This window comes from Tenrec ecaudatus, chromosome X, assembly GCF_050624435.1.
Source record: "Tenrec ecaudatus isolate mTenEca1 chromosome X, mTenEca1.hap1, whole genome shotgun sequence".
In the NCBI taxonomy this organism is placed as follows: domain Eukaryota; kingdom Metazoa; phylum Chordata; class Mammalia; order Afrosoricida; family Tenrecidae; genus Tenrec; species Tenrec ecaudatus.
This window is the reverse complement of record NC_134548.1, coordinates 140683414-140707446: the sequence shown is the minus strand read 5'-3', so window position 1 is coordinate 140707446 and position 24033 is coordinate 140683414. Positions and strand designations below refer to the sequence as shown.

General features: G+C 38.8%; 1 protein-coding gene across 1 annotated transcript; it reads left to right on the top strand.

The window, feature by feature from the left end:
- Positions 1–3077: 3077 nt before the first annotated feature.
- On the top strand, positions 3078–4211 carry LOC142434563 (actin-related protein T2-like). The gene has a single exon (XM_075539257.1). The coding sequence runs from the start codon at positions 3078–3080 to the stop codon at positions 4209–4211; it is 1134 nt and encodes a 377-aa protein (XP_075395372.1).
- Positions 4212–24033: the final 19822 nt, after the last annotated feature.

The window sequence follows — 24033 nt, the reverse complement described above, 5'->3', positions numbered from 1 at the left end:
AGCGGCCATCTAGCTCAGAAGCAACAAAGCCCACATGGAAGAAGCACACCAGCCTGTGTGACCACGAGCTGTCTAAGGGATCAGGTACCAAGCATCAAAGAACAAAACATATCATTGTAAATGAGGGTGAGTGCAGAGTGGAGACTCAAAGCCCATCGGTAGGTAACTGGACACCTCCTTACTGAAGGGTTCTGGGGAGGAGATGAGCCAGTCAGGGTGCAGGGTAGCAACGATGAAACATATCACTTTCCTCTAGTTCTTAAATGCTTCCTCCTCCCCCCCCCCACCCACTGTTATGATCCCAAATCTACCTTACAAATCTGGCTAGACCAGAGGAAGTACATTGGTACAGACAGCAAACTGGAAACACAGCAAATCCAGGACGGATGACCCCTTCAGGACCAGTAGTGAGAGTGGCGATGCCTGGAGGGTGGAGGGAATGTGGGGTGGAAAGGGGTAACCGATTACAAGAATCTACGTATAGCCTCATCCCTGTGGGATGGACAGCACAGAAGAGGGTTGGGGGCGACGTCTGGCAGTGTAACATATGACAAAACAATAATAATTTATGAATTATGAAGGGTTCATGAGGGAGGTGGGAGTGGAGAGGGAGGGGGGAAATGAGGAGCTGATATTAAAGGCTCAATTTAGAAGGCAAATGTTTTGAGAATGATTATGGCAACAAATGTACATATGTGCTTGACACAATGGATGTATGTATGGAGCTTGATAAGAATTGAATGAGCCCCAATAAAATGATTTTTAAAAATGTTTTCATTATGAGTTTTGTATCAGTGTTCAGTAACTCCTTTTGTACTACCCTTGTCTGATTTTAACATCAAGATTACACTAACTCCAATAAAATGAGTAGAATTGTATGTCCATTTTCATTATTCATAAAAGACTGTATAAAACATGAATTATTTGTTCCTTAAAAAGTATTTGAATGTAGTGGTTAAGCAATCTAGCTTTAATATTTTCTTTGTGATAGAATTCAAAATGTGGATTTATTTTTAGTAGTTAGTGTCTATTCAGATTTCCTATTTTGATCATTTCTAATAAGTTCTATTTTATGGGTACTTGCCAATTTACTGTCTTATGCTTTACAGTCTCACTATTGTTAAATTCTAATCTTCTATGAACTTTTCTCCTTCCCCCTTCCTGCCCTTTCCCGCCTGCCCCACTCTGATTTCATCATTACCGTCATGCTATGCTTATTTTGTGGTAACAACATTTTTCTTGAAACATTTTCCTTATACAGTGTTTTCTTTGGGATCTTGACTTACTTTGCTCAGCATAATATAATTCACACTTGCAGGGTGAGAGAGGGGGTGTGAGGAAGCAAAAGGTAATGTATATATACATATATATATATATATATATATTTCACACTTGTTCATGTTGTGGGATATTTAATAGTTTCATCTTTGTTCTTTAGGGATGCATCATATTCTACCATATGCATGAAGTTTATTGATTCATTCTTCCATTGACAGGCAATCTGCTTGTTTCCATCTTTTTACTATTTTTAATAGTGCTATCATTCTCTGGGATTGTCTCTGATAAAGTTCCGTTTCCATGCCTTAGGACATTCGTGTTAGTCCGGGCTGACCTGAGAAACAAATCCAGAAACATTCATATATATGTAAGAGAGACGTTCATGTTAAAAAGTAATTGTATATTAAGGAAACATCCTGCCCCAGTCCAGGTCAAGTCCATGTCTGATATTAGCACATATGTCTGGTACTAGTCCATAAATTTCCGCTTTAGACTCATGCAGCACATGCAATGATGCCGAATGCAGGAAGATCTTAGGCAAGTGGGTAGAAGATCTTGTGGATCCAGTGGCAGTGGAAGCATCTCAACTCTGGCGTGGGTCTCCACCTGTCTCCTCCAGCTCTTTGAGTATCTCAACAGCAGGAAAGGGAAGGCAGAGAGAGTGGGTCTGTCCTCCAGTGAGCTGTTTATCTCCACTACTTTCAAATGAGGCTATCAAGGTGCAAACTGATTTACTGGCTCGAAACCACCCCTTCACTCAAGTTGACAGGAGATTATGTAACTGCCACAACATTACTATCTGGCAATGTTTGAAATACCAATGACATAGTTTTTGAAATACCAGTGACAAACCTTCCAGCATCACCACAAGTCACAGCAAATTGCCATCAAGAGCAAAGTGAAAAACAAATGAAGCACACAAAACAGAAAGTGACAACTTCCAGACATGACCCTGTGAGACTGGAATCCTTACACATTGCCAGTGGTGCTGTGAAACTGTGCAAGCACTATGGAAAAGAGGATGGTACCTCTTCCAACAACTGGGAGTAGAATTAGAATATGACCCAGTAATCTCCCTATTAGGTTTATACCTAGATAAGTCAGAAGTCAACGAATAATAGATGTATGCATGCCCATGTTCATGACAGTCACTTGCACTGTCCCCATTTTGGGGGGTTACCCCCTGCCTCATGTTGCCAGCACACACATCCTGGCTGGAAGAGATCTCACAGAGCACCTCTCCTGGCTCAGTGACCTCAGGTCCACTGCCCAGAGCCAGGTTGGTGACAGAGACATGCTGTGATGAACATGAGCATGCATATATCTATTATTCTTTGACTTCTGATTGAGGGTATAAACCTAACAAAGAGACTGCCGGGGCATATTCTGAAGACAGGCCTCTGCTTTGGAGTCACATGATTTTTGAAAATCACCACCTATTGGTAAATACGGTTTATTTTCCCCTGTTTCAAAGCTCACCAAGCAGGATGTGCTGGTGGGTCAGAGGCTTGCCCCTTTAAGGTCTCCCTGGTGCCTGCTGAGGGCAATGGTTGCTAGGTTACATTGTTACACAGCAGGTAACCATCCTTGAAAAGGCCACAGCAGACAGTTTGCCAGGTAAGAGGAGGAGGACAGCTTCATGGGGTAAAGTTGTGTTTCCTCTGGGCTTGAGCAGAGCCTTGTCGTTCCATCTGGGGGACAACCCGAGGCCGGTGGAACCCTGTGACCTTCCAGCTATCAGAAGCCGCTCTAGTGTTCTCTTGAGACTTGGGAGGAGCTCAGCGGAAGCTGTGGTAGACATGTTGAATCCGCGCAGCTTCAACGCCCCCGCTGTGGTTTTTGACAACGGCTCTGGCTTCTGTAAACTAGGGTTCTCTGGGGAGACTAGACCTCGCCACATTATCAGCTCTGTCGTGAGGCACCCAAAAGTGCATCTGTCTTCCGAAGGCGGCAATCCAAAGAACTGTGCTGTCAAGGGTGAAGCCCCACCCAAGAATGAGGTCCTGTACCTGCGCTACCCCATTGAGCGTGGCCTGGTCGTAAACTGGGATGACATGGAGAAGCTTTGGCAACATCTTTTTGAGCGTAAGCTCGGCGTGAAATCCAGCGAGCAGCCCGTGCTCATGACCGAGCCCCCTTTAACCCCAAGGCGGAGCCACGAGAAGATGGCGGAAGTAATGTTTGAGACCTTCAATGTGCCTGCCTTTTATCTGTGTAATCAAACGGTGGGAGTGCTCTATGCCTCTGCCTGTGTCACCGGCCTCGTACTGGACAGTGGAGCCGAGGTCACTTGCACTGTCCCGATCTTTGAGGGTTACCCCCTGCCTCATGCCGCCAACAAGCTCTACCTGGCCGGAAGAGATCTCACAGAGCACCTCTCCCGGCTCCTCCTAGCCAACAGAAACAACAGTCCCTGCGTGTTCAACAGAAGCCTGGTGCACGCCATCAAAGAGAAGCTGTGCTACGTGGCCTACGATCCCGAGAAGGAACAGTGCAAGAAGCCCGAGGACTTCCTGAGGGAATACAGACTGCCAGACGGGACTGTCTTCAACATTGGCGAGCAACTGTACCAAGTGCCCGAGGCCCTCTTTTCTCCTGATCAGCTGGGCATCCACAGCCCTGGGATCTCAAAAATGATCCACAGCAGCATTTTGAAGTGTGACGCGGACATCCAGACCAACCTTTTTGCGGAGACTGTGCTGGCTGGGGGATCCACTCTGTTCCCCGGTTTCGAGGAACGCCTCTTGAAAGAACTGGAGCTGGTAGCTCCCCAAGGGACCCCCATCAAGATCACTGCTTCCCTTGACAGGTGTTTCTCCGGGTGGATCGGCGCGTCTGTCATGAGCTCTCAGAGCAATTTCAAGCAGATGTGGGTTACCTCTGCTGATTTCAAGGAGCATGGGTCATCTGTGGTGGAGAGGAAATGTTTTTAGAAAACTCTGAGCACAGTAGGGCACTGGTGGAAGCCTTGGGACACGGGGGTACCAGGGGCAGCTGAGATTGGCCTTGCGGCTTGAGCACGTTCCGCAATAAAACGTGTTTTGCCCCCTCTGTCTTTGTCTCTTTTTATTAGCGCCAGAATGATTCTGCCCCTACTACTGCATTTTAAAGGGCCCCGTTGGCCTCTTCCCACCTAATCCCCCACCCCCCATATTCCTCCTCAGTTATGGTTCCCTGTGGAATCTTTGGGTTGTGAGTGGAGCTGGTCACTTTCAGTTTGTTGAAAAAGCAGGTGCCTGGGGCTCCTGCCCAGTGGCTTGATCCAACAAGGGGCCTGCAGTCTGCACATTGGCAAAAAAAAACCCGGGGTGGTCCTCACAGCCTGTTCCCAAGGCCAGGAGAACAGTCATCAGGGGGAGCATAAGGACATGGGGCTGGGGGGGGGTGCTGGTGGTGGTGGAAGGAATATATGCAGGAGAGCTACCTGGTACAACAAACCATGTAGCTGGGCTGATCCTTAGAGCAGGAGGAGTGTAGCCTCGTTAGGAGGGGGCAAGGCATAATCAACATTGTTGATAATCTGGATTATAAGGTTGTTGTTGTTGTTTTTATTATCATAGAAACCCACATTTGGTGTGGCCACGAGGGAGAACATGTTTATGGAGGGTGTGTGTGTGTGTGTGTGTGTGTGTGTGTGTGTGTGTGTGTGTGTGTGTGTGTGATAACTCAGGAAGGGCCATGTCAAAACCTGATGAAAGGGAAACTCGGGCGATTCATGGATGCTCAGGCAACTAACTGTGAATGGTTTAGGTTGACCTTTCCAATGTTGATGATATGCATGTTGATGTGAATGCATACTTGCTTCAGGGAATAAATCAACTGTGGTAAAGTATCAATATTTTGATATATCATTGTAAATAATAATTATAAGGGTTCTAGAATTTAGTGAATATGGCTTAAGGCAATTGATAATGTGCACAAGGATAATGTAAGATGGAAGTTGATTAAAGAACAATTAAAAATAATCGTGGAAGTTACACCATGGCTGCCTTTTACCATATAAAGGTCGTTGGAGCCCCTGCCCCTAACAGCAGAAATGCAGCATCCAGACTTAAGATCTAATCATAAGAGCAGCAGCAATCCAGGGCAAGCTGAGCTCCCATATCCAGCAGGTCTGTAATTCTAAAACTTGAAACCATAAGTAGACTAGAAACCATAAGCAGAATTGACATGTGGATCTAGCCAGCAGGTGAAGCACTGACAATTTGAAAATCTATATTCTGAAGTGAAATGTGATACTTGGGTGTGGAATGTGCGTGGTAACGGAATGTATAATATGAGAGAGCATGGCCCAAATGTAAATGATGGAGGCAAGGAATGACACTGAGAGGCAGTCAAGCCTGGAAGACAAAAGAAATAAATGTTCTTATAAAAACAACCCTGAAATAAATATCACCTAGGAGTTGATGCACCTGTAGACATTTGGTTGAGCAAGCATAGAAGGAAGAGTGAAATATAGTCATAAATTCTATAGCAAATTTCTTGGCAGCCAGTAACAAGAACGCTAGTCTAACAGTCGTTATGCTTTGGGCCGTGATTCACAAGGTCAGCAGTTATAAATCACCAATGGGAGTGTGGTAGATGAGACTTTCTACTCCTGTCGAGATTTATAGTCTTGGAAACACACAGGGGCAATTATACCCAGTCCTATACGGTCACTATGAGTTATTATGGACTCGAGAGCTGTGATTTTGTTTTTTTCTAGTTTTTGATGAAAGGTATTTTGTACACGTGTATTTATCTTTGCTGAGAATACATTAATTACTTTGAGGAGGCACAAAAGGGGCGACATTATAAAAAATTCCAGGATTTTTGCAAGCACATTGAGAGAAAGAGTCACTTGGCCTGGGAACTCAGGACCTTAGTTTCAAGGGTAAGAATGAGCACAAGGAATGCCCTGTATCCTACTTGGATGAGCAGCGACTGATGTCCTAACAGCTTTTGAGCGTTCTTCTGAGGTGCATCAAAAGTCTCTCCCTGTTTGCAAAGAAGATGATGATGTACATAGAAGAAAATAGGAAACAATTAGTATAGTAGATCAATGGAGCACATGAACAACAGTGTCTATAACCCTGAGACCAGAACAATTAGGTGGTGTCCAGCTACCACTACCAACTCTTCTGACAGGGATTTCATTAAAAGGTCTTGGACAGAATGGGTGAAAATTGTGGAATAAAACTCAAAATCATTAAGAAGACCAGAATGCTTAGTGGTCAGACTGCTTTCAATGCCACAAGCCACTTTCAGGGAGCAAGATGCAACTGTCTACATTGGGAAAGATTCAATATCTCGGAAACCAAATGGATCAGTTCTACTATGCCTAACCTACTAGTCTCACTATAATGCAAGTTCAACATGATGGCAGTTCATTTGATGTTAATAGTACTTTTTAATTTGTAACAGCCTTGTATAAACAGTCATGTAGTATGTAGAAAGCCAACAACTGAGACAAAATCGATGAAACAAAGCTAGCACAATGGAATGAGCATAGAGACCATTCAACAGTAGTTGGACATACAAATTACCCATGTTCAATAATGGAGAAAAAACTAAATAGGAATAAATAATACCTGGATACTATAAAGTTAAATATAAAAGTTGACTATAATTTTTATTTGAGATTGGTATATGAATAAGGAGTCTTTTATTGCTTGTCCTTTAGTGTCCTGTCTAAGAATCCATTGTTCAAATCTATACCCTCAAACATTAATTTCATGTTTTCTTCTAAGAGTTTTATCATTGTACTCCTACCTTGAAGACTATCATCCACTTTGAGGGGTTTTCCTATATTGTGTAAGGTGTGAGTCTGAGTTCATTCTTTTGTTGAAATCCATTTGTTTCAGCAACATTTGTTTAAAAGACTATATTTTTTCCATCGCATGGGTTTAGCAGCTTGTTGAAGATCAAATTTACCATAGATAAAGACTATCAAAAAGGTGAATCGACCATATTGTACATATGTCATTTTGAGTGCTTCTTTCTTACTATTTTTTGGCACATACACCAGACAAGGATTGCTGGATCATGTGGTAAATATTGTGCTAAACTTTTCTTAGTTAAACCTGTTTCGTACAGTGGCTGTGTCATTTAACGTTCCCATTGGTACATGTGCATAAATTAAAAACAATAATTACATGCAATGGTAATCTTGGTAGACATGTAGATATTAAACTACCATAATGCTTCACTTTTAGATACATCTTGAAAATGTTCTTTGATGTTGAATACAAGGCTATTCCTTTTCAATTTGTCATTTAGAGAATGGTAGGCCACAAACATGTTGGAGTCATGGTTAATACAAGTCTGATTGATTGGAATTATGCCTAGGATACTGATTGCTGTTACAGTTGTTGCTGCCATTGAGTTGATGCTGACTCATGGCAACCCCATGTATACAGAGTAAAACTGTATATGGCTTTCCAGAGTGTGAACTTGCTGACTCAGATTTGAAGACCTTGATGCCTCTGGGTGGATTCAAACACCCATCTTTGAGCTGAGATCATAACTGTTTCACCTGAGAGTTTAACTGTTTTCACCACCTAAGTACTCCTGGTTCATTTTTGATGACTTCTTATTTTCCTAGATTCATACTTGATACATTATACATTTTGATTAATAATGGAAATATGCTGCCATTACTTTTAATCGTGAGTCATGTACCAACAAATGATGGCCCTTAGGGCTTTACTCCATCTTTGCAAATATCTCTTCACTAGTTTAATTTTGAGAGTTTTGTTTCTTCCAACATAGAGAGTTCCTCTTTCAGCACTATGACAGTGATCTATGGATTTTTTTATGGACCAATTTTTGGAACTAGATCACCAGGCCGTCCTTTTTCATCAGTCTTAGTCTAGAAGCTCTTCTCAAATTTGTCCACCATGGGTGAACCTATTGATATTTTAAATATCTGTGGCATAACTTTCAGAATCATAGCAACATGCAAACCACCACGTAACAGAAAACTGGTAGATTAGTGGTAGATGAATCAATTATAAAGGATAAAATGCAAATAATTGTCCATATGAATTGCTGGTAAGGATGCAGAAAAACAAGAATTCTCATTCAAAGCTAATGGAAATGCAAAGGGGATCCAGTCACATTGGAAGACTATCTGACAGTGTCTTATAGAGCTAAAAGTAACCTTAGCATATGATCTAGTACTTGTGCTTCCAGATATGTACCCACATGATTTGAAAGGTTATGGCCATGTCTAAACCTGAACAGAAATATTCTCAGCATGTGTATCCATAATTTCCTAAAGCTGGAGGCAACCCAAATGTCCTTTACTAAGTCAACAGATCAGCAAATGGTGGGACCTAACAAAAGACACTGCCATTGTGTTTATTCCAATACATAGTAACACTACCTAGAGTTTCTAAGACTATAAATCTTTAAGGGAACATTTGTTTAAGGAAAAAGAATTTCTGTTTTATACAGTCTTTTATGAAAAAGAAAAATGGGCATCCAATTAAACTCATTTAATTGTAGTTATTGTTATCTTGATATTAAATCAGAAGCATGTACTACAAAAGAAGTTACTGACCACTGATCCAAAGCCCATAGTGAAACATTTTTAATGCAGAGTTGACTCTGTTTAATAATTATGTATCATCATTGATGCTAGTTTCATCTGGGCAATGAAATCTGATTTAACATTTAAAATTCAGTAAAGTAATTTACAACACTAAAAATTTTGAAGGAAGAAATAAAATAAATACACTAGATAAGCAAAATGTATGTGGAAAAATTCAGCATCCCTCATGAATTCAAATATCAAAAGACAACCTCTAAGTGAAAAAGAAAGAGATGATGTATTGCTCAGGGTTGACTTGCAGAGAACAGAATCTACTCTAACTAGTTCAAGGAGAACGGACTTCTTTCAGCAACAGATGAGCACCAACATTATGACACCTTTACACATGATTCCTCACTTAGGCAAAGTCTAATTCTGGTCTGGCAGCTCTCCAGAGCAACACCTTCCCAACTGGTGACTCAGAAAGCCAAGCTGCCTCCATTTCATAGCGGTAACAAACCAAATGTATGGACTTCGGTATTACATGAACACAGGGGGTGGGGAAGTCCCAGTAGATCTTTTTCCGGGCTAGGTCTGGAGAGTTTTGTGTCACTTATGCTCATTATTTCTTGGCCAAACCAGTTCCATGTTCTCAATTGACCAAACTGCAAGAGACACTTGGCAATATAGTTTTCTTGAGAATGTAGGAAAAGTCAACAAAGAAATGTGCTCTGATGTATACATAGTATTGCCTCTGCCACAGAAGGGAACAATTTTATCCCTTTAAAATCTTGAGTAAGACATGTTATTGTCTGCCGTCATTACCACTGTTCAACATTGTATGGATGGCCCCAGGGGATTTTGTAAGCCAAGACAAATATAAATAAATGACATAAGGATTAAAGGAAAGAATTAAATCTGATTATATTATGATTAGCACAGATAACCCAAAAGAAACTCCAAGCAAATCATAGCAATCAATTATAGGGTTTAGAAAGATTGCAAGGTAAAGTTTACTTTTAAAAACTTGATTATCTCCTATCCATGAGAAACTTAAAGAAACAGCAATTTGTGAAAATATTTTCTACATATTTAATACTTTCAATATATTACTTAGAAATTCATTTCTTTAGGGTAAGTACATATGCACTTGGAATTTAGTAATTCCTTCATATTTATTCCTACAGATCAATCACCAGTGCTTTGTTAACTTAAAATTAAATTGAGAAGTTATGTTGATATAATTATATGATATCCATGGTATAATTGCTATAATTACTTCTAACTAAATACTAGTTACCATGTGTATGTATGAATATAGGTATCTTGAGTAATTCTCAATGGTAAAAACTCTATGTGGTAAAATTTGGGTGTTTTATTTCATCTTTTGATTTTACTTTTTTGTTTATAATTTTTATGAACATATGCCTATGTTTTTAAAAATGCATGAATGGCATCTTTGGGAATGAAAGTAGTCCCATGAACCTCTCCTCTCACAAAACTACCAATAACAAACAGAGACTGACAGATCCATATTTGTCAGAATGCTGGAAACCAGTCAATAGTTTACAGTAGCTAATAAAATACTGAATTAAGACAAAAACTGAAGCATACGCCCATCAAATCCAGTCTGATCATATAGGACAGAGCAGAACTGCCTCTGTAGGGTTTTGAGGCTGGAAATATTTTCAAAAATAGAAAGCCGCATCTTTCTTTTGTGGAAATGCTAGTTTATTTTTTTTTAACCTGCTGACCTTGAGGTTAGTCGTGCAATGCTTAAGCTACAAGAGCTAAGGACAAATGTAACTTCAAAAAGGCAAAGTTGGTGTTCTCTGTATCCGGTTCTACCTTTTCCCAGGCTCTTAGAGCATCTTAAATTGCGGAAGCTTGCATTCCGAAAGAGCTGTCTGAAGAACTGATGCAGGCATTCATGTCTGCCTAGGTGCCACTTGTGCCTAAACTGTACCTTCAAGCAACCAATCTATGAGTACTGACTATATAAGGAATAAAAAGGGGCAGGGAGTGTTTCTTTGTAAAATCAGAACGTTCAAAAGCACCCATTTCCTTAGGCCTCTATGTGGTGCAAATGATTTGCTCTTCACTACTAATTTAAAGGTTGATGGACTAAACCCATTCAACTGCACTGCGGTAGAATAAAGCCCTGGCTACAGGGTCTCTATGGGTTAGAGTTGACTCAAGAACAATGAGTTTGTTTGATGTTTTTCATAAAAAATTAAAACCAAGAAAACACTGTGGAGTAGTTCTTCTTTACAACAACATAAAAGTTCTCCATAAACGGAAATTGACTCAAACAATGGACTTTTATTTGAAGAAATTTAGAAAGACATTCACATGCCCTAGGCAAGATGCATGAGTATACTCAGAAATTAACTGAGACCGTGTTACAGTTCACCTGAAGTTAACTAAATATAAGCATTACTGAATTGTGAAGAAGTGCGCTGGGATAGAGCTAATCTATAAAATTGGGAAATGTTTTTCTTTCCTTTCTTTTCCCATGACATTGAAGGAAATCTCTGTTAAAATATGAACTTGACACATGCTAAGGATCAGAGCTTTCATTGCCCACACATATCTAAGAAGGTGGGTTCTTGCAAAAATAAGTTATATATTTGAGCCACTAAAACTACACTTTAGAACTGTGTTCTGATATGGAAAATAATGGACATATATTAATTTTAAAAGGGTACAGTATGATATAATTTTAAAAGTAAAACAGTATCTATTTACATAGATGAATGGCTGGAAGAACTTACATTAAGATGTGCATAGTGGATAAGCATAGTAAGAGGTACAATGTGTTGTAAATTTGATGGTGATTTTAATGTCTTCTTTATATTTTTCTGAGTTATCTGATTATCTTTCCTTTTTGTTGTTTATTTGAAATGAATTTTTATGTTACTAAAGAATCCAACTCCTCTTTTGTTTTCTTTGTCCTTTTATAGTCACTCAGAATAATGTTTGCATCTAATGGATAAGGCATCTGGAGGATTTGAAAGGCTGTGACCCTTTTCTATCTCTTTTTCAAAATTCATTGCTATATATATATATTACTATAGATATATAACACTTTTGTTGTGGAACATAATCACTAGAAAGGAAAACATATCCTATGAGGTGGTGCAGCCTATGTCAGCAAATCATATCAGTAATCCATAGCGCCTCGCATATGTGTCTCACTTCCAGCCTCCCTCAATCCCTCCTTTCTTTCCTTCCTTCCTTTCCTTCTTCCTACCCTTCCTTCCATGGCTTCCTGTCCGTTGAGTGTGAAAAACATTTTTCTCATTCTTAATATTTTTCATACAAAGGGTTTATTTACTTTAGTATTAGATAAAATCAATATTATTTCTATTTGGAAGGAAACAAATCACTCCACCTTTAATTTTCACATTTATCTAATGATGGTATGCCTCATTAATTAATGGATTTGCCCTTTGATTTAATGAAAGTTATTTCTCACTTCTACAAACAGAAATGGAAATTATCAAGTGGAAAAGTGTCGCAAATCTGTCACTTTTGTGATTTGCTGTTTCAGGTTTTAATAGCTAAATTGTCTATAGTAATTGCCCTTTTGATTTAGTTAGCAGTAACAGGTTTCTTTGCATGAAATACATGGTTGCTTTCTGCTCAAATGTGTTGTTAATTTTAGCCACCAATATTTGAAATGTATGTTTATATCAAACATGGCAATTTGAGAAACTATGGCTTAATTGAAATAAACCATGTAAATATTGAAATTTTTAGAATTTTTCATTTAAAACATGGAAAAACCTGTGTCTTAGATCAATTGATAGCTGTTAAATTTTGTAATTTTTGAAATCTGGTAACAGATCATAATATTTTCATCTCAATCATTGATTTATGTTAGATGGTAAACATCTATACACAGGCAATCCTCAAGCTATTAATGTCCTACTTACCTATAGCCCCTGGTTACAAACAAATAGTAAGTGGAATTTTTAGACATATATAAAAACATAATTATAATTATATGACTATTATGTTGAAGATATTTTAGTGTATATAGAAGTGTTTGCTTAATGGTTTATAATGCATAGCAAGGTGCACTACATACGATGATGATCATTTCAATATCTGACATTAGATACACACTGCACTTAGCGATTCTGATACCCAAATTCAGTTAAAAGACATACTTAGGAAGAGAACTTATTTGTAATCCAGGGACTTCCTGTAGAGGGCCATTGCTGTTCAAAAAAGCTTACAAAAACCACACAAGGTAATTTTACAATTTACAACCGTTTTGTTCTTGTGTGCTGTCCTGTCGTTTCCAACTCATGGCAACCCCATTTGACAGAGTAGAATTTCCCCGTAGACATTTATTAGCTTTAATCTTCATGTAGACAAATCATCAGTTTTTTCTCTCTCATGGGCAATCTTATGGTAAGCAGTCATACTCCTCATACTCCAATTGCTATTATTATTCCCCTCTTACTAAGTCAACATTGCTAGTTATCTGTCCAATATCACACAATTAGTAATGGCTATAGAGTCACAACATAAATCCAGAAAAAATGCCTGTAAAGTCTCATTGTAACCATTTTGTCACTGAGGAAGGAGGATGTGTTTGGATAAATATATTTCACTGCTTTCTTTTTATTGCTTTGAATATCAGATGTAGAGTTCAATTAATCATATTTATTTCATTGTATAATACTATTGGTCCATGTAAACCCTAAACCCACTGTCATTGAATTGATTCTGATACCTAGTGACCCTACGTAGAATTTCTAAGCTGTAAATCTTCACCTGAGCAGTTAGCTTCAATTTTCTTCTGTGGCACTGTGGGTGGGTTTGAACTACTAACATTGGTCCATATAGAGGAGGTATATTCACTGCATATCAGTTATCTATGCTAGACAACAAATTTCCTAGGAATTTAACAACTTAAAATAAGTTAGTTATTCTCTTAAGTAGTTTTTTAAATTAAAAGATCATTTTATTGGGGGCTCTTGCAGCTCTTATAACAATCCATACATCAATTATATCAAGCATATTTGTACATATAGTGCCATCATTCTTTTCTAAACATCTACTTTTTATTGAGCTCTTATATCAGCTCCTCTTTTTTTATCTCTATCACCCTCGTGACACCTTGACAAATTACAAATTATTAGTATTTTCATATCTTACCCCGACTGCTGTCTCCTTTCTCCAACGGTTTCTGTTGTTTAGGCCCCGGTTTGTGGGTGGTGGTGGTGGTGGTGAATGAGTAGATCATTGCAATCTGTTCCCGCTTCCTACCCTCATCTCCCACTCTTCACCCTACCCTCCTGGTATCACAACTCCCATTCCTGCTCCTGGATTCTGTGTGTCATGAGCTCTTATCTCTTATCTGGACCTGTGCACATGCTCTAGTCTAGCCTGCAGTGAAAGTAGGAGGACTGTTGTCATGAAAGGGGGAGATGAGGAAGCCTCAAGGACCTAGAGGAATATTGTGTGTTTCATTGGTGCTATCCTGTGCCCTGGTTGACTCATCTTTTTGTGATCCTTCTGTGAGGGGATGTCCCCTTGACACAGATGGGTTTGGAGTCTCTGCTCTAACCCACCTCCTTCTCAACAATATGGTTTTTTTTGTTTGTTTGGGGTCATCTGATGCCTGTTACCCAGTTCCGGCAACACCTCATGATTGCACAGGCTGGTGTGCTTCTTCCATGTGGGCTTGTTGTTTCTCTGCTACGTGGCCGCTTGTCAACTTCAAGACTTTAAGACTTCAGACACTATATTATTCGATAGCAGGGCATCATCTGCTTTCTTCACTACTTTTGCTTATGCACCCATTTTGTCTTCCGTGATTGTGCCAGGAGGGTGAGCGTCACAGAATGGCAAGTTGTTAAAGCAAAGTGTTCTTGCCTTGAGGGAAGGCATGAGCAGAGGCCGGAAATCCACCTACTATCTCAGTGTATTGCCTTATAAATATATGTACACAAGCTAATACCTCTATTTTTATCGATTAATGTTTTTATATATGTACACAACTATGTATATACCTCTATCCATTGTTTTGCTTACTAGATATTTCTTCTGTTTACTTTTACCTTCTTCCTGCCCCACTATCATCCTCGTCCTTCTTCTGCCTCTTAGTAATTCCTCTCGACTAAATTGCTATTGCTCCAACACCGCCAGGATCTCTATGTCCCATTCATTTTTATGTTAATTGTCTAGTTATTCCCTTGACTATGGCGTTGTTTGTTCACCGTTCCCTTCCCCCATCTCCTTTACAGCTTAACTGAAATACACTAGTTCATTGTCTCTCATGAAATTGCTGTACTATGATGGTATATATATATATATGAATAATTTATTTAGAATTTTTGGATATATATTTGTGGTGGAGTGTCATGTAATTTTCCTTTCTGGTTATGTCTTTGGTGATAATCTTTCCATGTACCTATTAGACTACTGTAGGGAATTGCATTTTTTTCTATTTTATGAAAAAGTTATATGATTTTTGCTTTGTTTTTTAGCTTTTCCAACTTGTATGTAAGTATATATTATGTAATTTCAGAAATTGACAGAATATATTCTAATTTTTATATACACATTATGTAATGTGAGTACTGTTACATAACATTCTCGCCCAAACTTGGCATTTTTAAAATAAAATTTTAGTCATTCAAGTGTGTATAAACATGTAACATCATCATTTATTTACTTTTTTATGATTGAGATAGAATTTATGTCACATAAAATTAACCGTGTTAAAGTGTACAATTCGGTAGCATTTATTGTATTCATGATGACTTGCGGCCATCACCTGTGTTTAATTTCAAAACATTTTACCATGCCCAAAAGTGATAACAAGTAGTCCTGGTCAGCATAAGACTGCTAACCTTAAGGTTCTCAGTTCAAATCCACCAGGGACTCCACAGGAGAAAAATAAGTCTATTTGCTCCTGTTAAATATTTACAAACTTGCAAAACTTAAGTAGGGTCCTTATGAGTTGGAACCAACTTGATGGCAGCAGGTTTGGTTTTAGGAAAAGGAGACCACATACCAAGTAAGCAGTCACTCCATATTCTGCTCTCACCTCTCCCTGAAGCAGCAACAAATTTGTTTTGTGGAGATTGACCATTTTCTTTCTCTTTGATTCACTTAGGAACCCTGGGTGTGCAGTGGCTAAGAACTGGTTTGCTAACTGCAAGATTGGCACTTCAAACCCACCAACTACTCTGTGGGTGAAAGATTAAGCAGTCTGATTCCTAAAAGATTTACAGGTTTGGAGACCTTATGGGTAGTTTGATCCTTTCCTATAGGTAGGGTCACTATGAGTCATAATTCAGCTGGAACCTAATGGGTTTGAGTTTGTATTCATCTATTTGGAACTTTTCATACAAATAGAATCATATAATATGTGATCTTTAGTACTTGGCTTTTCTCATCTTGGATATTTTCAAGGTTAATACAAGTTGTATCATACTCCGTTTCTTTTTCTTTACTGAAATATATTACATATGGATATATCATGTGTTGTTTGTCCATCAATCTGATTATGGATATTTTGGTGATTAGTGTCTTTTGACTATTGTGAACAATGCTATAATGAACAGTCATGTACACGCATTTGTTTGAATATCTGCTTTTCTTTCATTCTTTTTGATATATATCTAGGAGTGGTGTTGCTTAGCCATAGAATTTACCTGTTTGAAGAACCATGAGGTTGATTTCCAGAGTGATTTTTTTCATTTCCTTTATGACTAGTAATCATGAATATATTTTCATATACTTTTTGACTATTTGTATGTCTGATCTGGAGAAGTAACTGTTCAGATGCTTTGCCCATTTCTTGAATGATTTGCCTTTTTATTATTGATTTGTAAGAGTTCATAATATACTCTAGATATAATTTGTATGAATAATTTGCAAATATTCACATTCTGTGAAGGTTTTTTTCACTTTTTTGATATTTGTTTAAAATTTTTATTATTTTATTTATAAAATATTTTTATTGGGGCTCATACAACTCTTATCACAATCCATACATACATCAATTGAGCAAAGCACCCTTATACATTCGTTGCACTCATCATTCTAAAAATTTGCTTTCCACTTGGGTTCCTGGAATCAGCTCGGTTTCCTTTTTTCCCCCTCCCTCTCCCTCCCCGCTCCCCCCTTCCCCCTGCTCCCTTAATAGTTTATAAATAATTATTCTCCAATATGTCTATTTTGTGAATGAATACTTTTTCAAATCCATAGTTAGAAAGATTCAATCCCACCCCTTGTTTTCATAATTTTGTTTATATATTTAGGTTTTTAATCCATTATGAGTTGTTTTTGTCTATGGTACTGCGTAAGGGTCTGGTTTTATTTTTGGTGTTTGATAATCCAGTTGTCCCAGCACCATTTGTAGAAAAGATTATTAGTTCTTCATTGAATAATCATGATACACTTGTTGAAAGTCTTTTGAACATAAATGTATGGTTTTATTTTTGGACTCTAATATCAGGAGCGCACTCCTCTGAGTACTGTTTGTTTGCACTAAGTTTTGAAATTGTGACTTGTGAGACCTACTTTTTTTTTTCTCATTTTTCAGGATTGTTTTAGCTTTTTCCAGTTGATTACAATTTTATATGAATATAGGAATCAGCATGTCATTTGGTAAAACAGGGCAGCTGAGATTATGAAAGGAATGGTGTTGAATGTATAGATTACCTAATTGCAGTACACTAAATAAAATACAGTACTTAGAAGTAAATTTAACAGAAGTATAAACCTATATCCTGAAAATTATACATTATTGAAATAAATTTAAAGAGATCTAAATGAATGGAAAGACTAATGATCTCGATGTCCTCCCACAGTTCATCAGGTCTTTTGTCATTCATATTCAATGCTTCAAATCTGTGCTTGTGGTATTTTTAATATTCAAGTGTGGTAAACTCAAGGACATATTTTGGATCACATGGATTTGTTTTACTTTTCTGTTAAAACACTGAAAGGACAAATAAAGGACTGTTAAAAGGGCAAACTAATCTCTCTTGGAAGAAGTATAGCCAAAATGCTCCTTAGAGGCAAGGATGGCAAGACTCCTTCTTAAATACTTTGTACATGTTATCAGGAGGGACCCATCCTTGGAGAATGGCATTATGTTTGTTAAAGTGGAGGGGCAGTGAAAAAGAGGAAGGCCCTTAATGAGATGAATTGACACAGTAGCTGCAACAGTGGCACATAGGAACAATTGCAAGGATGGCACAGGACCAGGAGTGTTTCTTTCTGTTGTGCATAGAGTAGCTTTGGCTTGGAACCAACTTGATGACACCACAGCAACATATGCATGGGAAACTATCCTATGTTCATCGATCAGAAAAGCTAACATAGTTACCTATTGCCATGGAGTCAATTCTAACTCGTGTACTTTAGAATAGAACTGTACTCCAGTGGGGTTTCGTAGTAGGAATCTTCCAAAACTAGGTCACCAGGCCTTTCTTCCATAACACTAGAGTAGACTTAAATAATCTGCATTTCAATTAATAGCTGAGTGCAAACCATCTGTGCCACCTGCTTTGCAGTTAAGAGGGAGAAAAAATGTGGTCCCTGTTATTCCCAATCAATTAAAACTTTATATTTCTTTTTTATATCCTCAATTAGCTTTTAATATGTTACATTTTATTTTTATGGGAAGTTCTAGGGTTTAATATAAGAGAGAGTGCCCTCCCCCAAAACAAAGGAAAACAACAGAATGAGCTCCGTTGGGTGGAGCTTTTGTAGTTCTCATTTTTCCCTGCTTGGTGAGCCTCAAGCAACTCTCTCTGAGTTAGTGCATCCAGTGGGGTCACCTGGGAAGGTTCTCGCTGGTCACAGTGAATTTTTTCGTAAAAAGTTTCACTTCCTCACTTTTTTGTGATGGCCTATTTAAGAGAACAGCGTGTTACTGTAAGATTTTGTTTCCTGAAACAAATGCGCAGAAACTGTTGTGATGTCAAGCATAGCTTAAAAGGACACAACGATGGGAAAAATTCAAGTATCTGAGTGGTTTTCTTGTTTCAAAAAAGGTGAGATGTCGATTGATGACAAACCTCGGTGTTGACATCTGTCAACTTATCCAATGGATGAAAATGTTGACAAAATTCATGCATTTGTTCTCAAAGATTGACAAGGAACCATTGATTATATGAGGAAAATTAGCTGGACTATCTTGGAGCTCAATTTAGCGAATTTTAGCAGAAGATTTGGGAATGAGAAGGGTTGCTGCGAAATGAATGCCCCAGGTTCTGACTGACCAGCACAAGGAGCCTCCATGGAAACATGACATGCTTTGAAAAAACAGTTCTGAAGCAACCTTTTCCCCATGGTTATTACTGGTGACAAGACATGGTGTTATTCTTTGGACCCTGAAAGCAAACATCAATCAATCCAGCAGAAGATGACATTATCACCTCAACCCCTGAAAGCTTATCAGGTAAAAGAAAATATAAGGATGATGCTCATTTGTTTTTTCTGTATGAGGGGATTAGTCCATTTGGAGTTTGTTCCACAAGGTCAGAATGTTCATCAAACTTTCTCTTTAGAGGTTCAAAAAAGATAGAGTAACAGAGTGCAACAAAAAAGGCATGATTTGTGGCAGACAGGGGAATGATTTTGCCAACTCGACAATGCACCTGCTTGCACAGTCATCTCAATGTGCCAATTTTTGGCAGAAAACAGCATGCCGCTCACCCCACGCTCCTGCTTCACCTGACCTCACTTCGTGTGACTTCTTTTGTTTCTTCAAATGAAGGGGAACATGAAAGGACAGCGATTTGATGACATAGAAGAGGTGAAGAAAAAAATAAGAAGGTGCTGTCAGCCATCCAAACAGATGAATCTGAGAACTGTTTCCAAGAATAGAATTGCAGATTTGGCAAATGTATTAAGTGCAATGGAGAGTACTTTGAGGATGATAAGTTTGTTTTGTTAAGAAAAATTAAATACATAGATTTGGGTAAAAATCCCATTTTACTTTTGGCACATACCCCTTTGTATATATCTTTAACTCACTGGAATAAATCATTAAAAACATTCAAATTTATAAATACAAGAATTAATAAATACAAGTATTATACCACTTTTGTTCCATGAAATTATGATTGATAGACTATGTTCATATCTATATAAGCATGTTATTATATTTATAAACTGTGCTTATTATTTTTAGATAACATTAAAAACAGAGAATGTTTAAAATATTCTTTAATATTCATTCACATACATAAATACCATTCCTAGGTATCTTGATTAGTTTCTCTAGATTCTAATTAACACCTGAGTCCTTTTCTTTTTTTTAATGTTTTTATTGGGGCTCATAAGGCTCTTATCACAATCTGTACATACATCAATTGAGCAAAGCACCCTTATACATTCGTTGCACTCGTCACTCTCATAATTCACCTTCCACTTGGGTTCCTGGAATCAGCTCGGTTTCCCTTTTTTTCCCCCCATTCCCCTCCCTCCCCAATCCCACCCCTGGTCCCTTGATAGTTTATAAATAATTATTATATCTTATCTTACACTCTCCGGCGTCTCCCCTCACCCGCCTCCCCATTGCCCATCTCCCAGAGAGGAGGTTACACATAGATCTCCGAGATCAGTTCTCCCTTTCTACACCCCCTTCCCTCCTGGTGTCGCCACTCCCACCGCTGGTGTTGAGGGGTTCGTCTGTCCTAGATTCCCTGTGCCTCCATATCCCCATTGCACCGCTGTACATCCTCCGGTATAACCAGGTCCGCAAGGCAAGGTAGAATTGGGGTCATGATGATTGGGAGGGGAGGAAGCGTTCAGGAACTAGAGGAAGGTTTTGAGTTTCATTATTGCTACACTGAACCCTGAGTGGCCCATCTCCTCCTCACTACCCCTCTGGAAGGGGTGTCCAGCTGTCTACAGGTGGGCATTGGGTCCCCATCATGCACTCCCCCTCTTTCACGGTGATGTGATTCTCACCACCACCCCACCTTTGTTGTTGGAGACCTGGTCTCCTCTGTCCTTCATGGTCACCTATGTTGGTGTGCTGCTTCCGTGTGGGCTCGGTTGCTTCTGGGCTAGATGGCCGCTTGTTTGCTTTCAAGCCTTTAAGTCCCCAGACGCTATATCTCTCAGTAGCTGGGCACCATCAGCCTTCTTCACCACACTTGCTTATGCACACTTTCGTCTTCAGCGATTATGTGAGGAAGGTGATCACACAATGATTGTTTTTGTTCCTTTGTATCTGCTACATGGTCCATTCAACACCTTGTATTCGCTTAGGCCGTGTGCTTCTTCTCTGTGGGCTTTGTTGCTTCTGAGCTAGATGGCCACTTATTTGCCTTCAAGCCTTTAAGACCCCAGACGCTATATCTTTTTTTGATAGCCAGGCACCATCAGCTTTCTTCACCACATTTGCTTACACACACGGCTGTCTTCAGTGATCATGTTGGGAAGATGGGTATCCTGCAATGGCTGTTTAGCAGGGCGAGGTGCTATTGTATTGGGGGATTATGCATGAGGAGGCCCAATGTCCATCTGCTACCCTACTACTGAACCTATAAATATATGCATATAAATCAATTACCCCCATAAACATAAATATATTTACATATGTACATGTCTGTATTTAGGCTTCTCTCTATGCACTTTGCTTCCTACTCCTTTCCTCTATTTCCTTTCGCTTTCCTCCTGACCCATTACCATTTTTAGCCTTCATTCTGGATTCAGTAGTTCCTCTCAGTTACCTTGCTCTTGGTCACTCCCTTCCAGTCCTCCCCTCCCCTCCCTCCTCTGGTTTTGAACCACTCGCTGTTCCCTTGTCCCTGTGTTAGGCGACACCTCCTCCCTTCCCCTACCTCCCATGCTCTCATGTCCCTCCAGGACCGTTGGTCCTGTTGTTTTCTTCTCTCATTATTTGTCCAGCCTATCTTGTCTAGGTGGACCTGCTGACATAGTAATATGTGCATACAAACGGATATGACTTTGACTGCGCCCTAGTGGCCCATAAGAACATGGCTTTGACAGAAGCAACATCGACACGCTGATAAGCAGAAAAGCCACTAAAATACAAAATTTACAAGGTAGAAAGCAAAACAAATTAAAAGAAGACTAAACAAAAAGATAGCAAATATTAAAAGAAAAATTGCTAGTAGTTCAAGGTCCTTTTGTTGGCCTTTAGGAGTGTTTTCTAGGTGTAGCTTGTGAGGCGCCACGTCCTGGCCCGGAAGACCATCCTTTATACTTCCTCGGGATCCCTTTGCTCTGCTTCCTCCACTGCTCCATTGCACACCCCCAGTGTTTGCCTCAGTGTGGCGGGGTCAGCTCAGTCGCCCATCCCCCATTGTGTCTCAGGTGCTGTCCCGTGTAGGGCCATGTGTTGGTGCAGGATGTCGCATCTCGTAGTGTGGTCAGCTGAATGGTCCTCTCTGTATGATGGGCCCTTCTAGCTGGTCTATCGTCCTTGGGCTTGGTGGACCCAGGTGTACTCCACTACGTCCTTTCTCCTTCTTTTGTTTCAGCTTCCTTCTGGATGTGGTGTGGTGGGTCAGTTCCTTTCCCACTCCAGACGATCTATTTTTGTTTTCTGTGGTATTCCCTTCGAGTGTGGGGGTCGGCCTAATTCTGGTTTGGGCTGGCTTGTCGTCCAGCCTCTTTGTGTAGACCTCTGTACTTTGCGTTGCCCTCCTTGTTTGGTGTGTCGTGTTGGGGTCTGTATGCATGTTCCAGATCTGTGGGGACACAACCGATACTCCTTTTCTTTCAGAACTTGTTTCAATTGGACTCTACTAGAAATGGTTTATGTTTGTTTTTATTTGAATATTTTCCTTTAGTTTTATTTGAATATTTATTTCTTAATTTTGGAAGATATTTATGTTAGCTAATTATTATTTTACTGTCTTTCCCACTAACTTTAAATATTTTATTCTTTGCCCTATTTTTATTATTTCTTATGATTCATCAATTATACTTTTTAGTATTACATTTTTGGGTATAATGATTTTTTGCATTTTTGTCCCTAAGCTTCTCTCTTTAGCCTCAATCCTCTGCACTTTGATGATTATGCATTTTTCTACTTACAATAATTGAGTTCAAGAATTCATTGTTCATTCTACTATTAAGTTTATACAATAAGCATTTTATTTCAGATTTCCTTTTTAGTCCTATGTTTTCAATTTGATTTTATTAAGCAAGTTCAGTTTCTGTCCTAAAGTTCCAGACCCTTATGTTCATTTTATACAATATACCCTGTAGAGTCATAATATATTTATAATGGCATGTGGATTTCTTTTTATTTTCTTCAATAATGTCTTTGATTTTGAGCATATCATCTTCTTAAATGTGTGGCTGTTTTTATTTTAGAATGGACACCATATATTAAAAATAATTTCAGAAGTAATTTGAAACTAGACATGATATAATTATCCAAAAAGGAATATTTTGCTAATGCATGGCAAATAAAAGTGATAATAAAAATTAGTCATAACAATAGTTTCAGAACTTCAGGTGATGTGAATACAGTTTGTAGTCCCTGGAAAGGCTATTATAACTTTAATTCATTTTTCTTCTACTCATTATCTTCAATTTGTCTTCCATTGTCTAGAGTCCTTTAAATTTTCTTTTTACTCTTTAAATCACTTAAGTGGAAGCAGCAGATACACCTACAAAAATGTGGGCCAAATTCCAGGTTTTATCCTTTTTTTTTTCATTTCTAGCTCTTGGTTTCAAAACATGTTTCTGCATTGTTCATTTTTTTATTGCCATTTTTTAAAGCCTCCTCGCCAATGGTCATATTGATATATAAATTTACATGTATATGTTCTTGGGATTTATACTCAATGGGACAGAGTAGAACTGACCCATAGATTTTCCTAGGCTATACTTTTAAAGGCTTGTCAAGTTTTATCTTCACAGAGTCATGGGTGGGCTTGAACCATTGACTTTTCTGTTAGCCTCCAAAAGCATTAACCATTGTGGACCATGCCTCCTCCATAGATACATATACATTTTTAGTAAATTTTACCCAACTCTTCCATTGTAAACAGTAATGTTGTTTAAGTTGCACAAACTAAAGTTAGTGGAAACTAAACCTCTGGCTGATTGGCTGTCGCTGTGCCTACTGCATTTTAAAATTTTCCTTTGCATGGCATGTGCTCTGACTAGAGTAGCTGTTGTCAGATTTTGCTTACGATTTTGAAAATATGAAAAGTATGTTCTGAATATATTAATTAGAAAAACACATTATTAGACTGTATAATAATTTGTTC